At 39.9% G+C, this 15,792-nt stretch overlaps 1 protein-coding gene across 2 annotated transcripts; it reads left to right on the top strand.

Annotated features, from left to right (window-relative positions):
* Nucleotides 1-381: 381 nt before the first annotated feature.
* zbtb22a (zinc finger and BTB domain containing 22a) lies at nt 382-12,049 on the top strand. Of its 2 annotated transcripts, none has more exons than XM_062029523.1 (4): nt 382-551; nt 4,058-4,258; nt 4,603-5,347; nt 7,888-12,049. In XM_062029523.1, the coding sequence occupies exons 2-4, from the start codon at nt 4,064-4,066 to the stop codon at nt 8,919-8,921; spliced, it is 1,974 nt and encodes a 657-aa protein (XP_061885507.1). In that variant the 5' UTR covers nt 382-551; nt 4,058-4,063; the 3' UTR covers nt 8,922-12,049. The 2 variants fall into 2 exon arrangements, with proteins under 2 accessions (XP_061885507.1, XP_061885506.1); XM_062029522.1 differs by having other exon boundaries at nt 7,885-12,049.
* Nucleotides 12,050-15,792: the final 3,743 nt, after the last annotated feature.

Here is a 15,792-nt window from a genome sequence, read left to right as displayed (position 1 = left end):
TTGAACAACAAACATACATTTATAATTCCAACCAAAGTCAAGGCATTTTCAACATTAAGGAAAGAAAACAACAGCAAATACAGATAGAGTATTAAAAGTAATAAATATTAATAATAAAAGATATGAAAAAAAATAAATACAATTTTTTTTTTTTTTTTTATTGAACAACAAACATACATTTATAATTCCAACCAAAGTCAGGGCATTTTCAACATCAAGGAAAGAAAACAAAAGCAAATACAGATAGAGTATTAAAAGTAATAAATAATAATATGAAATAAATAAATAAATAAATGTATTTATATTAAGAGCACGCCCACAACAACAACGTGATGACGTCACACGTTTTTGGGAACGTCACATCCGCTTCCGCATTAACAATACACAAATAAAAATAAAACTATACAGCGAGTGAGGGCGCAATAAAAAAACAAAAGAAAGCTTAACAATAACCACAAAAGAATGCACGTTACACGTCCTTCCCCGGCAATGTTGTTGAAAATGCCACAAGACGCCACTTGTTTGAACTGAAAAGCAAGATTCCTCCGCAGGTAACGAAAGCTAACTGCTATCTAGCGTCATAGCCGTTTGGTTAGCTGCTAATGCTAATAAAGGAATCGCGGGTTTAGTTCGGATTAGAAGTATCAAAATGCCACGACGGTCGTTAAATGTCTTGACGGAATGGTGTTGATACATTTGACGATAATAGTTGACGGAAAATGTTAAGCTGGTTAAAGTTTTTCATGTTACGCTAAGTCGGGGAAGCTAAGTGTGCTACTGGGTATGTGTGTTGTTTACATTGCAATAAGGAGTGGCCACACAATGTTTACATTTACCCTGCTCCTAGACGGTTCTTTCTTCCTAATATGAAACATTGCAATAAGGAGTGGCCACACAATATTTACATTTACCCTGCTCCTAGACGGTTCTTACTTCCTAATATGAACATTGCAATAAGGAGTGGCCACACAATGTTTACATTTACCCTGCTCTTAGACGGTTCTTACTTCCTAATATGAACATTGCAATAAGGAGTGGCCACACAATGTTTACATTTACCCTGCTCCTAGACCAGGGGTCAGCAACCCAAAACGTTGAAAGAGCCATATTGGACCAAAAATACAAAAAACAAATCAGTCTGGAGCCGCAAAAAATGAAAAGCCGTATATAAGTCTTGTAATGAAGGCAACACATGACGAAAGTGTCTATGTTAGCTATATAGCCTACTATCAAAATGACTATGTGTCGCAGGCTGAAGCAAATCTTTGTTGACAGAAATGTTGAAATGTAATATTTATTCTACACATTTTTACAACATTGGAAAACATTAGTAAATCAGAGGCTACTCAGAAGGTGAGATAACTCCTGGAAATGACTGTTTTTTAATGGCCAAAGGTATAGATGTGTGTGTCTAAGTTCAAGGAAACGGCAGGCTGTCTTCTTTTAATAGATTTATTACAATCTTTGGCAAGTTAGGTAATGTTTGCTGTGGTCTGGAACAACATGGCACACAAACAACTATCTGAAATGCAGCCAATATTACATACATATAATGTGTCATGAGTGGGGATGTCTGATAATGATGGGTTCTACATGTAAAGCGACTTTGGGTACTTAGAAAAGCGCTATATAAATCCCAGGTATTATTATTATTATAATGGCTTTTTGCCGATATCCGATATTGTCCAACTCTTAATTACCGATACCGATATATACAGTCGTGGCATTAACTCATTATTATGCCTAATTTGGACAACCAGGTATGGTGAAGATAAGGTCCTTTTTTTTAAAATTAATAAAATAAGATAAATAAATTTAAAAAAAATTCTTGAATAAAAAAGAAAGTAAAACAATAGAAAAACAGTTACATAGAAACTAGTAATTAATGAAAATGAGTAAAATTAACTGTTAAAGGTTAGTACTATTAGTGGACCAGCAGCACGCACAATCATGTGTGCTTACGGACTGTATCCCTTGCAGGCTGTATTGATATATATTGATATATAATGTAGGAACCAGAATATTAATAACAGAAAGAAACAACCCTTTCGTGTGAATGAGTGTAAATGGGGGAGGCAGGTTTTTTGGTTTGGTGCACTAATTGTAAGTATATCTTGTGTTTTTTATGTTGATTTAATAAAAAAAACATGATACCGATAATAAAAAAACGATACCGATAATTTCCGATATTACATTTTAAAGCATTTATCGGCCGATAATATTGGCAGGCCGATTTTATCGGACATCTCTAGTCATGAGACATGAAAAACTAAATTATGTACAAAGAGGATAAAAGTAATGGATATTAAATGAACTCAAATATACCTACAAATGAGGCATAATGATGCAATATGTATATACAGCGAGCCTAAATTGCATGTTAGCATTGATTAGCTTGCAGTCATGCACTGACCAAATATGCCTGATTAGCAATCCAACCAGTCAATAACATCAACAAAGCGCACCTTTGCGCGTTCACGCACAGTATAAAATATTTGGTGGACAAAAGGAGACAAAGGAGTGGAAGATTTTACATTTAAACAAACTGTTTCGTCACAGTCCACGCTATGGTGGGTTCAAGAACCGCCAAAATTAGTAGGACAAAACGATTTGAACCAAATACTCATATTAAACATATTAAACAGTGGGCTTTCTAACAATCAGGAAGGTTTGTGTCATGTTTGTCCTCAAACAAAATCTTTTTCCATTTTCAATCCTTTTTTAAAAATGCTCCAGGGAGCCACTAGGGCGGCACTAAAGAGCCGCATGCGGCTCGAGAGCCGCGGGTTGCTGACCCCCGTCCCAGACGGTTCTTACTTCCTAATATGAAATTCAAAATGAGTTTTTATTTTGCACAACATAAAACCTGGTATTTCGTTAGTAGTAGTCATTTTATTTCAGACCCAGGGGGATCCATATTGCAGAAAAAAAAACCATGCGACGATAAAAGCCAAATAAAATAAATAAAAAACTTGTATGAAAAATAAAATAAATCAAAAACACTCCACAATATTCAATGTCCAGCTAGTGGTTAGAGTGTCCGCCCTGAGATCGGTAGGTCGTGAGTTCAAACCCCGGCCGAGTCATACCAAAGACTATAAAAATGGGAGCCATTACCTCCCTGCTTGACACTAAGCATGAAGGGTTGGTATTGGGGGTTAAATCACCAAAAATTATTCCCGGGCGCGGCCACCGCTGCTGCTCACTGCTCCCTTCACCTCCCAGGGGGTGATCAAGGGTGATGGGTCAAATGCAGAGAATTATTTCGCCACACCTAGTGTGTGTGTGACAATCATTGGTACTTTAACTTTAACTTAACTTTAAATGTTCATTGGGTTGTGTATCCTTTTAGATTGAATGTGCAGTAAATGCGTAGGTCATCAACTTACTTTGCGCAGATACAGTACAGGCCAAAACTTTGGACACACCTTCTCATTTCAATGCTTTTTCTTCATTTTCATGACTATTTACATTGTAGATTGTCACTGAAGGCATCAAATCAAAAAGTGAAAACCATTTCAGGTGACTACCTCTTGAAGCTCATGGGGAGAACGCCAAGAGTGTGCAAAGCAGTAATCAGAGCAAGGGTGGCTATTTTGAAGAAACTAGAATACAAAACATGTTTTCAGTTATGTCACCTTTTTGTGTTAAGTACATAACTCCACATGTGTTCATTCATAGTTTTGATGTGACAATCTACAATGTAAATGGATGTATGGGCAATTTGTAGAGCTCTACAAGACTGGCGCTTTCAGCTTAGTGGCAAAGACTACTTCCTGACAACGGCAACACACAGCAGTCTAGACACTACTGCCATCCAAGAAACTAGAATATAAAACATGTTTTCAGTTATTTCACCTTTTTTTGTTGAGTACATACAGTAACTCCACATGTGTTCATTCATAGTTTTGATGTGACAATCTACAATGTAAATAGTCATGGAAATAAAGAAAACACATTGAATGAGAAGGTGTGTGCAAACTTTTGGCCTGTACTGTATATTTTGCATTGTAATCCTCTTCACTTCTATTTACTTACCCAAAAGTTCTCTCTTTAGTATTCTATGACTATGGATCCGAGCTCCAGTGCTTTGACCGCCCAGGTGTGTTTCCCGGCTGCCCGTGCTGCCGTTTTGGACAACCTCAATCGCCAGCGAGAGGAAGGCAGACTGTGTGACCTCTCCATCCATGTTCAAGGGAAAGTGTACAGGGCCCACCGCTGTGTGCTCGCCGCATCCTCGCCGTACTTCCATGACCAGGTAGGTCAGATCACAGGTCCTTAAATAGCTCATAAAGCTTTACAAAGTTGACTGCAGTTCTCTTTTAAGTCATGTAGGAAATGGTCAGAGGCGCTTGCTATAAGACTTCTTATTTTGCCAAGCAATGGCTTAGTATACTGAATTTGCCTACCTACGGTCTCATAGGCCCCATTTACACTGCACACCAAATCAAATTTTTTTGCCCTCAAGTGATACAGATCGGATATTTCTTGCCAGTCTAAACGCTCCAAAGTGCTTCAAATTTGAATAATTGGTCAGATAATTGTCAATAATTGGTAAGATGCTGGAAATCCTTGAAAACATTTGTTTTTTTTGCTCAATAGGTGTTACTGAAGAATGTGACATCAGTTTCCCTCCCGTCAGTCATGGACCCAGTGGCCTTTGAGAGCGTGCTCAGCTCTGCTTACACCGGCCAGCTGAGCATTGTCCACGATGACATCGTCAACTACGTCACCGTGGCCAGTTTCCTCCAGATGTGGCACATTGTAGACAAATGCACGGAGATCCTAAAGAGGCAGCGGCCCTCGGCAGACGTAAACCAGCCAGAGGCCTCGGCAGCTCATCCTGGTAGTGCGTCCAGACAGCAGTCCCCCAGCAGCACTGACTGCTTGTATGGCGAGAGAGAGGGAAGAAGGAAGGTGGCTAAACCGGACACTCTACCTCCTTTAGCGACATGGAGGCGACCGCAGCAGTTTTCAAGATGGGGCGTCTCGCGGCCCTCGTCCGCCCAGCCTGTAGCCGACTCCCAACTCGATACCCTACCCGGCTTCGCCGAGAGCAATTACGCCTGCTGCGAAGAGACGTGGACGTTAAATCACAATAAAAGCGGACACTTTGGCCACAGTAGCTCTGGTGCTGAGGGACTAAAGCAAAAACCCCGATGTCCGCCTCGAGGAGCCCTGCAGAGCGCCGACAGACCGCTGGATAAGAACATGGACGGTGGCGGCGATGGTGATGAAATGACACAGAAGAAGAAGAAGAGCGAGAAAAGAGCAATTGAGGCTGATGAGGGAGTTGGAGAAGCGGCGGTGGAGAAAAGGGAAGGCTTTGCACAAATAAGTCACATCGGTAAGGATAAAAATGTGATTTCATTCTATTTGAAAATACTTGTTCTATTGAACAGTATACATATTGTCTTTTTAATAAACACATTAGTTTCCCACACAGCTGCACTTAATCTGTGGCACTGGGTTGCAGCTGGTGAGGTGGGGTCTCGGTCAGTGTTTTCCGAGAAGGCTGCCAAAATATATCTGCTTCTCAGCTGTGGTCTGTCTGGGCCGCAGCGATACTTAGTTGCATAGACGGCGATCTACATTTCTGACAGTGGGTGCTCGGTGTGTGTGTATTAAAAAAAAAAATAGACGTTCAGTGAAGTTAATATCCCATATGATTTGTGGCTTTATTATTTTGTAAAACGGACCAAACTCGCCACAAAATTAACTACAACAAGACTGATTTTTTAAAAATTATTTTAAAGATTGAAAGTTGCCATCAATCCCACGTGGGTGCTCGGCATTGTCCATGGGTGCTCGGGCCCCGAAGCACCCACGGGATTGGCGCCTATGCTTAGTTGTACGACACTTTTCCACCAATTGTGGCAGTAATAACAAACTTGAGATAAAGTCCTAGATAAGTTTCTTAAGCGCAAAAAATATGACTACAGTGGTGAAGCTCTATTTTAAACTTTATTGACAGTTTATTTAAGATGGCCCTGCGATGAGGTGGCGACTTGTCCAGGGTGTACCCTGCCTACCGCCCGAATGCAGCTGAAATAGGCTCCAGCGACCCCGAAAGGGACAAGCAGTAGAAAATGGATGGATGGATGGAGTTTATTTAAGAAACATAAAAATTATTATTTAATTAACATGTATTTATTTTATTACTGCGTAATTGTATGTAAACAACTGTTGGAGCCATATAAAAGTAAATTACAAATGGCGCAGTTCTGTTGGTTTTGGGCAGTGACGCAATCAATGCAGGCTGTCTCCTTGATAATCTATCTGACACAGGTGCGCGAGCTGCTCACACAAGACGCCAGCAGAAATTGTTTTCAACTTGTTGGTTGAGCTTTTAAACAAATATACCCTCGGGACGGAATTCTCAATGCGCTGCGGTATCGTCTATACAATTATTCTGAAAGGTAGCACCAAATATTTTCAATGCGGTCCATATTTGTCCTTGGCGGGTCGGAACAAACACATGAATACATATGAAACACTGCTCTCGTTTTACTTAAACATTTTATACGACATGTTATTTCGGTTTCCACATGGGTTTCTCCTACGGAGAAGCAATTGCGTGTTGACTATGGATTGTTTTGGTGTATATTGATTTTTTTCATAAAAGGTGACGATTATTATGCATAACTGGCAAGTAGCAATCTAATTAGAGTAGGGGTGTAACGGTACACAAAAATTTCAGTTCAGTACGTACCTCAGTTTAGAGGTCACGGTTCGGTTCATTACAGTAAGAAAACAAAAATGTTTTATTTTTTTTGGTTATTTATTTACCAAATTAGTAAACAATGGCATAACATACATATACACACAGGGTCCATTGCCAGGGTTAATGTGGTCAACATATATAAAATAAAAACTAAATAAGATAAGGCTCAGAATGGTTTCTTAACAAAACCTTTCTACATATAAAGTGCTTTTTTTGATTGATTGATTGAGACTTTTATTATTAGATTGCACAGTACAGTACATATACCGTACAATTGACCACTAAATGGTAACACCCCAATAAGTTTTCAACTTGTTTAAGTCGGGGTCCACGTTAATCAACATTAAACTGCCTCAAGTTGTTGCTCAGATTAAATAAAACAACAAAACTTTTCTTCTACATATAAAAAGTGCAACATTAAACAGTTTCAAGTCAACTCAGCCTCAGATTAACTTTTCTTTTCCCCCACCAGCCTGGCTAACTTGGCAGTAAGAGGATATATGGGCTTATTGTTCTTCCACCATAGAAGGGGGTCAAAATCTAGTTTCTAATGCAATATGGTCTTAAATCTGCTGCTATGAAAACATTTGTTATTGCTTTAGCCCTGCCTGACTCGCAGAGGAGAGGCTGCTTAAATGCGGTGGTGACGTTTCAAATGGGTTAGCATGTTTGACGTGTTGTCAGAAGCAGCTGCTGAACAATGTCGGCAAACCTCCGTCCTCCATTGTTGTATCGCGCAGCCAAAGTGTTCCCAAACGGGAGATCTTAACGAGGCAGGAGGGTCTTCCAGCTCTGGCTTTTACATGTTGTCCTAGCCCGGTCGTTGCTAGCATTCTGTGTGTTGTGCCTCGGTGTGCATTGTTTACACAACGTGCGTTACGCTACTTAATATGTCCGTGTGGAAACTCGTTCGGTACACCTCCGAACCGAACCGAAACCCCCGTACCGAAACGGTTCAATACAAATACACGTACCGTTACACCCCTAAATTAGATTTATTCTATGGCTGTGCATGTACGTTTGTCAATGATGCTAATAATGAACTTGACCATGTCATTGGTATGAACCCTGCAGATGGATACTGCAGTTGCTGCCATTAAATCAATGATGTCTACTGGGGATGTAACGGAAGCTCTAATATCACTTTATCGTTTGTCCAGCAGACTTGCAGCCAATGCTAATGGAGAACGAGGACCTCAGGAGAGCGTCTGTGAAGGTGAGTGCGGAGGATGTAAGAGATCGAGCGCCGAGGAGCACAGACTTGTCCAGTGTTCATGCTTGCCACAAAGCTGAGAGCACTTTGGTTGCGTCCTGCGTGGTTCCCACTCGGGTGCAGTGGCAGGCGGGTCCCTGGTCTCAGCAAGAGTCCAGGCCGCAAGAGAGAGAGGAGGGCGGTAAATCTGAGGACGACTTTAAATGTCTCTCAGAAGGGAATTTCAACAGGGACACCTATGATGAGATTGAAGATGGGACGGGCCAGGTTTCCCAGAGGCCTCTCGTGCCTCCATCTGCTGATTTCACCAGCTCTGGCATGCTCATGGCAGCGAGCGGTTCGCCGTTAACCTCCGCCTCCGGTCGCCACGTGTCCCCTTCCTCCGCCACTCTCCCGCCACCTTCTTCGCCCCCCACCCCGTCCTCCTCGTCCTCCGTCACCATGGCCGGCGCCCCGTATTCGGGCAAGGTCCATTTCTGTCACTGCGGAAAAGCCTTCACCCTGAAGAGCATGCGCGACCGCCACGTGAAGATGCAGCACCTCAACCTGCGGCCTTTCGGCTGCCCCGTTTGCACCAAGTCGTTCAAGATGAAGCATCACCTCACCAAGCACCTGAAGACCCACGGAGGGCTGCGGCCATACGAGTGCGGGGCGTGCGGGAAGAAAGTCATCTGGAGAGACAGCTTCCTGAGGCACCAAGCCAGGTGCGAGAGGGTGGCGTCCGAGGACAACAACACCAGCTCGGCTCAGGCCGACTTGGCCAACAGCTACGGTTACGCCTTCCACGGCGGGGACGCCTTTCTCGCTATGGGAGGCCAAGTGAAAGTGGAGGAGGTGGATTTCCACGGGGAAATGGAGGATGGAATGAGCGGTTTGTTGGGAAGCGTGTCCAGGATTGTGGATGAGCTAAGAACTGAAAACTTAGACACAAGTGGCCATGTTTACAAAGAGGAGGCGAGTGAAGGCTTTAGCGAGTCAAAATAGGATTTATAGTCGTGTGTATGACTTCTTCAACTAATGCTGCACGAAAAAATACTATTCATTTCTAAATGGCCGTGCAAGAGTGCACACGCAGGGTTTCCCCTTAAGGTAATCGATCGTTGCGGCCCGCCACAGCAAGATAAAAGCTTGCTCTCCTTAATTTTTTTTTTTTTACGTGAAAACTAATTGTGTGAATGCTCCAAAGCATTCACACAATTAGTTTTCCACACCAAAATACATCTATTTATTCAACTTCTTCAACTTCTACTTCTTCTCCAGATTTTGGCGCGCTCTACCTTCCACATTTTTCAGCCGATTCAAACCGTTCCAATTTCAAACTGTTCAGCCTATTTGGGAATCGTTGGCTTTCCCTAGACCATTTCCAAAAATTCCCAGAATTCCATGTTTTCCGCGACATTTTTCCCATTCAAAATTAATTGGCCATTTTTCAAACTTCATTTAATTTCCACATTTTCCAACCGAGTAAAACCATTCCACCTTCAACATATCCCATTCATCCTGGACATTCAAACCAGTATTTTTCCAAGTAAAAAAAAATTCCAGGAATTCCCGTTTTTTTCAAACCCTTTTTTGACCCTTTTTTCTGGCGACTACTCCTTCCACATTTTTCAACCCACTTCAACCGTTCCCCCGTCCAAACATTCCTCTTAATTCCAGGACAAAAAACTAAGTTGTTTTTTGAACTGGAAAAATATCCAGTTTTCCAGAAATTCCAGGAATTTCTTAATACCATTTCTCAATTAAAAATGTTACTACTTCAACATTTCTCGACCGATTTGAAAAATTTCAACACCAACCATTTCAACTCATTCAAGTTTGTTTTTTTTCACCATTTTCAAAAAAATTCATACTTTTTCCGAAATCCCCACATTTTTTGGAAATTCCCATTGAAATCAATGGGACATTCTTCAAAGTTCCACAACTCCCACACACAAAGGGTTCCAACTTCAAAATATTCCGCCTGTTTGGAAATTGTATGCTCTGCTTCAACAATTCTAAAAAAAATCCAGGATTTCAGTTCAACGTCAGCATTGGAGCATTCACACGCAATTCCTTAAGGAATTGCCTCATCTAGTTATAAAGTGATATAATGAATTGTAGCCTCCAGAAGAATATTTGCAAATATGTAAAAGATTTGCAAATATTAAGAGGAGAAAAAGGCTCGCAAGTGTGACGTCCGACTCTCGCTGTTTGTCAAAGACATGGAGCGACAGAAGTAGAGTCTCTAAAAGTGAGTACAGTCTCCAATAACACCAGAGAAAGATGCTAGATTTGTTTCCAGTCGTTTTTAAAAAAGTCACTGAATGGATTGAAGATGTTTCTCAAAACTTTAAAAATTCTCAACAAAGTACAATAAGCAGTAACAATTAAAAAAGACAATATACCGGTAAGAAAAAAATACAGTACAGGCCAAAAGTTTGGACACACCTTCTCATTTCAATGCATTTTCTTTATTTTCATGACTATTTACATTGTAGATTGTCACTGAAGGCATCAAAACTATGACACCTGTGAAGTGAAAACCCATTACTTCTTGAAGCTTACGAGAGAATGCCAAGAGCGTGCAAAGCAGTAATCAGAGCAAAGGGTGGCTATTTTGAAGAAACTAGAATATAAAACATGTTTTCAGTTATTTCACCTTTTTTTGTTAAGTACATAACTCCACATGTGTTCATTCATAGTTTTGATGTGACAATCGACAATGTAAATAGTCATGAAAATAAAGAAAACGCATTGAATGAGAAGGTGTGTCCAAACTTTTGGCTTGTATTGTATATGTTAACACCACATAATAATAATAACAGATTGGTTTTTAAATGTATGTATACAATTTTAGCCTTTTTAAAGAAAATATATCTATCATAGCAGATTATGCAAATTATATGTTCGCTCATGTTGAACACGCCCTCAGCACACCTCCAGTCACGCCCCCCACCACCACAAGTATATTTGCAATCTGGGGGAAACCCTGAAATGTGTGAATTCCAGCCAAAAAAATCAAGATTGACATTTCAGAATATTTTGCAGCTTTACTTTACACACAAGTCTTTTGGAGCGCCTGCACTTGCTTTCATTCCTCCTATGATTATTTTAGTGTCTTATCCATGTTGGGACTTTAGATTACACATCACAGTGTCGTGTCGCGACTCGTGCTGTACATTCATTGATGCTAATATTTTTCATTCTTTCAAAAACAACTTTGCACATGTTTTAGAAAAAAAAAAGTCTGAAATACGTTTTTGCACTAAAGGGTAATTGATGTACAGTAGGCTTATTGTAATTAAAATAGTGGATTTTTTTAAGTGTCACTCAAAGGCAATGAGGGGTCATAATTCTGACCTGACAATGAAGATATTAAGAAAAATACTGGACCATTTATCCTGCAACACATCGAATTTGTCGGTAATGTCACATGGCTTATGCATATGAAATGTTACTGCACATCCCACTCGGAATAGCGGAGTGAAAAGAGGCGTACACACACTGGACATTTTATCAGGTACACCTGTGCAAGGCAGCTAGTGGAAAAAAAACAAGGTAACAAACAATATTGACCTAAATATTAGCGAGGACGAGCATTGTTTGCGATGTCTTGCGTTGGCTGTCGTTATATTGTGCAACTGTATCTAATGTCGTAGAGTGTTTATTCAAGAAGGCTCTTTCTAAAGACTTATCTTTATTGTCCTTTTCTTCACTCATCTTTTCCTGTGCCTTTCTATTGGAAAGTGTCAATGTAGTGTACGCTCACACATCTGCCGTGGAAATGATTGGAAAGTGTCAATGTAGTGTACGCTCACATATCTGCCGTGGAAATGATGGCACCTTCTATACGTGCGATTGTGTGTTGTCCAAAACGTGGTTGAATAAACTAAACCTGAAACATGACAGCGCTGTTTATCCGCAAAGATGAACACTAGTGCAGGCCAAAAATTCTACAAAATACACAAACACTTGATTTGAATGCCTTAGAGCAGGCTATTTAACCAAATTTGGCCTGGGAATGACACCATATCGTCCCCTGAGGTCAGTTCAAAACTTGGGAGGCAAACATTTTGGCAGTAAATTCCTAAAAACACTTAGGTGGTCCTGTTGTGTAGAGGAACTCGGACCACTGTAAACACATTGGCTGATCCTTGCATTGACATTTTAACTTTGCCAGTGTAAGAGAGTTGAGTTTGAGTTTATTTCGAACATGCAAGCATACAACATGTTACATCACAATTTCCAGTTTCTCTATTTAACATGTCCGAAAAGGAGTAGGAAGAAGCAGAGCTTATTTTAATCCTACCCCTTTTCTTTTACATAACAGTTGCTAAAACTTTTGTTCACTTCCTGTTCTCAATTTATTCACAATATACTCCATAAGTAATCACTGAGGCCATGCACACTAAAAAAAATGCTGGGTTATTTGGATAACTCAATTTGTGAGTTGCTAGTGTTGGGTTAAATTTTGGAGTTATTTTTATGAAGAGAAATAAATTTTTTGGGTTACTAGGGTATTATTTTAACCCGATTTCTGGGTTTTCACAACTATGAACCATTTTTGGCCACCTTCTCATTTCAATGTGTTTTCTTTATTTTCATGACTATTTACATTGTAGATTGTCACTGATGGCATCCCAACTATGAATGAGCACATGTTGAAGTTAAAACCATTTCAGATGACTACCTCTTGAAGTTCATCAAGAGAATGCCAAGAGTGTGCAAAGTAGTAATCAGAGCAAAGCGTGGCTATTTTGAAGAAACTAGAATATACAACATGTTTTCAGTTATTTCACCTTTTTTTGTTAAGTACATAACCCCACATGTGTTCATTCATAGATTTGATGCCTTCAGTGACAATCTACAATGTAAATAGTCATGAAAATAAAGAAAACGCATTGAATGAGAAGGCGTGTTCAAACTTTTGGCCTGTATGTACATAATTTTGCTCCATAAACAATATATGTGTACTGTAGTGGGCAGAGATGCCTTAAGTAAAAGCATGTAATAAAGACAAGACAACGGTCAGACTTCATAACATTTAATGTAAAACAATGTAATTAATATACGTCAAAGCTGCTTATTTCCAGTTAGCCTGCACATTTAAACATAAATCTGCTCAGAAAATGCACCACACACCCTTCTCTGTGTCTCAATAAGCACATTGAGTATTGAGGAATTACACAATGTCATTTGTTTACAACAATCCACAGGTACATATCATTTTTTAATCACAAAACATCTCCTTAACATGCTTGCTGCTTCCACCTGCAACCTTTGAACCACTTGCAAACAGACCACCCCCTAAATTAACCTCCATTTTCTTCACAAACCACTCGTGACGTCATAGCTTCAAACTCTATAAGACAAACATTTGCACGATCAGTGTGCGACAGTGCAATTAAAAAGGGCTTTTTTTAAAAACTAGATCTCTGTTCAAATCATCTTATTACTGTACATGTTTAATCACTGAGAGGTGGACAGTTCCAAAGTAGTACACACAACAGAAACACGCTACATTTATAAATGTTGGTCGAAACACAAAGCATCACTGGTACAAAAACAGGAGACAAAACAGTTGCTAACATTAGCACCATCAACAGTGATATTCACATTGGGATATATACTCAAAAAGCACAGCCTCATGAAGACGTCCAACAGCAAGACCAGATTATGATGGGAAAAAGATCCAAAAAGAAAGCCAGTGTTAGTGTGTTAACAAGCCATGGCTGGTTGGTAATGAGTCTGCCACGGGTAGATGTGTTGTTCCTCCCATCACACTTCGGACCTCAGAAGTGGAGAGCTCAGAAGATGGTGCTCCAGCGTTTGGGCGGTGGACGGGACTTGGTTTCTCCCTGTAGACGTAAAAGTAGGGACTTATTTCCCAAAGACATCTGCCAAGAACCCACTCCAGAGAAACCGCCTAAGAGCCTTGGAATTTAGACGTGATTGTCATAATTGTTCACATTTAGTGGGATCCAACAAAAGAAGTACAGTGGCACCTCGGTTTTCGATGGAAAATTTCACCAAAGCTTTGTACGGCCAAACTTTGCGCGTAAAACAATAGTCAGTTTTGTTGATATCGTTTTGCGAAATCGAGTGTACAAACAAAGAATCTCACTGGTAGGTGACTCGGTTTCTGTGAAGAATGGATAGTAGTTATTTTAGAGTTGAGACATTGTAGACCAGTGGTGTCAAACGTGTGGGCCAGATCAGGCCCGCGAGAGTCCAGTCCATAGTGGATCTAACATAATAGTGTGAGAGTCCAGTCCATAGTGGATCTAACATAGTAGTGTGAGAGTCCAGTCCATAGTGGATCTAACATAATAGTGCGAGAGTCCAGTCCATAGTGGATCTAACATAATAGTGTGAGAGTCCAGTCCATAGTGGATCTAACATAGTAGTGTGAGAGTTCAGTCCATAGTGGATCTAACATAATAGTGTGAGAGTCCAGTCCATAGTGGATCTAACATAATAGTGTGAGAGTCCAGTCCATAGTGGATCTAACATAATAGTGAGAGTCCAGTCCATAGTGGATCTAACACAGGGGTCACCAACGCGGTGCCCGCGGGCTCTAGGTAGCCCGTAAGGACCAGATGAGTAGCCCGCTGGCCTGTTCTAAAAATAGCTCAAATAGCAGCACTTACCAGTGAGCTGCCTCTATTTTTTTAATTGTATTTATTTACTAGCGAGCTGGTCTCGCTTTGCTCGACATTTTTAATTCTAAGAGAGACAAAACTCAAATAGAATTTGAAAATCCAAGAAAATATTTTAAAGACTTGGTCTTCACTAACTGACAAAGAAACAGATAACAGATTTGGTGTCCAGTTCAAAGTGTGACATGATTTATTTAAAAATTTGAGAGTCGACTTTTGTATTTTACACAAGTTATTATTTGTACAAACATGGTGCAAAGTAATTCATGATTTGTTAAAAAATGTTAGTGGCTAGCTAGTTAAAATGGGATATTGCGATTTCACAAGACTGTCTTAGAAGTGATCATTTGAAAATGTTCAATTTGAAAAATGTGCACTTAGAGAAAATATAAAAATAAAGTGTTGCATATTGATATTTATCTGTTTCTATATATATTTATTGTGAGAAATCATTAAGATGATCAGTGTTTCCACAAAGATAAATATCATTAATTATTAATAATAACATAGAGTTAAAGGTAAATTGAGCAAATTGGCTATTTCTGGCAATTTATTTAAGTGTGTATCAAACTGGTAGCCCTTCGCATTAATCAGTACCCAAGAAGTAGCTCTTGGTTTCAAAAAGGTTGGTGACCCCTGATCTAACATAATAGTGAGAGTCCAATATTAACAATATTAACTATGAACAATAAAACACTGAATATTAACAACATACGAACGTCACTCCTCTTTTACTTCTGAAACCAAGCAAAACACAACAAAAATGTAAAAAACAACAAAATATGAATGCAAAGTGTAATAAACACCTGCAATATGATATATTATCACGTAAAAATCTGCTTCTGCATCTGTTTTTGACACAAACAAACCCCGCCCACTCTGCTTTGTTCCTATAACACTCAAAAGCGCAGATTTCAACCATTGAAATACTTTCTATAGTTCAAGACTTACGGTCATTTAAAAACAGCACTGCGCATCATAATGGCGGCGACAGTTTTGATGTTAAAGGTCTAAAAAAATGATGTAGAACGTCCATCGGGCCGGATTAAAAATCTTAACGGGCGCTTATTGCCTGGGCCCGGCATAGTAGGAAGTTCCTCCACTCCTTCCTGTCCGTGCATGGTTTTAAATAAGGGTAATGGTGATGTAAAAAAAACCAAGGTACCACAGTACATGGTATTATAAAGTAGGTTGATACATCTTGGCGTATCCCT

Source organism: Entelurus aequoreus, linkage group LG20 (assembly GCF_033978785.1).
Source record: "Entelurus aequoreus isolate RoL-2023_Sb linkage group LG20, RoL_Eaeq_v1.1, whole genome shotgun sequence".
In the NCBI taxonomy this organism is placed as follows: Eukaryota; Metazoa; Chordata; class Actinopteri; order Syngnathiformes; family Syngnathidae; genus Entelurus; species Entelurus aequoreus.
The sequence above is the reverse complement of the archived record's forward strand: the minus strand, read 5'-3'. Positions and strand labels throughout refer to the sequence as shown.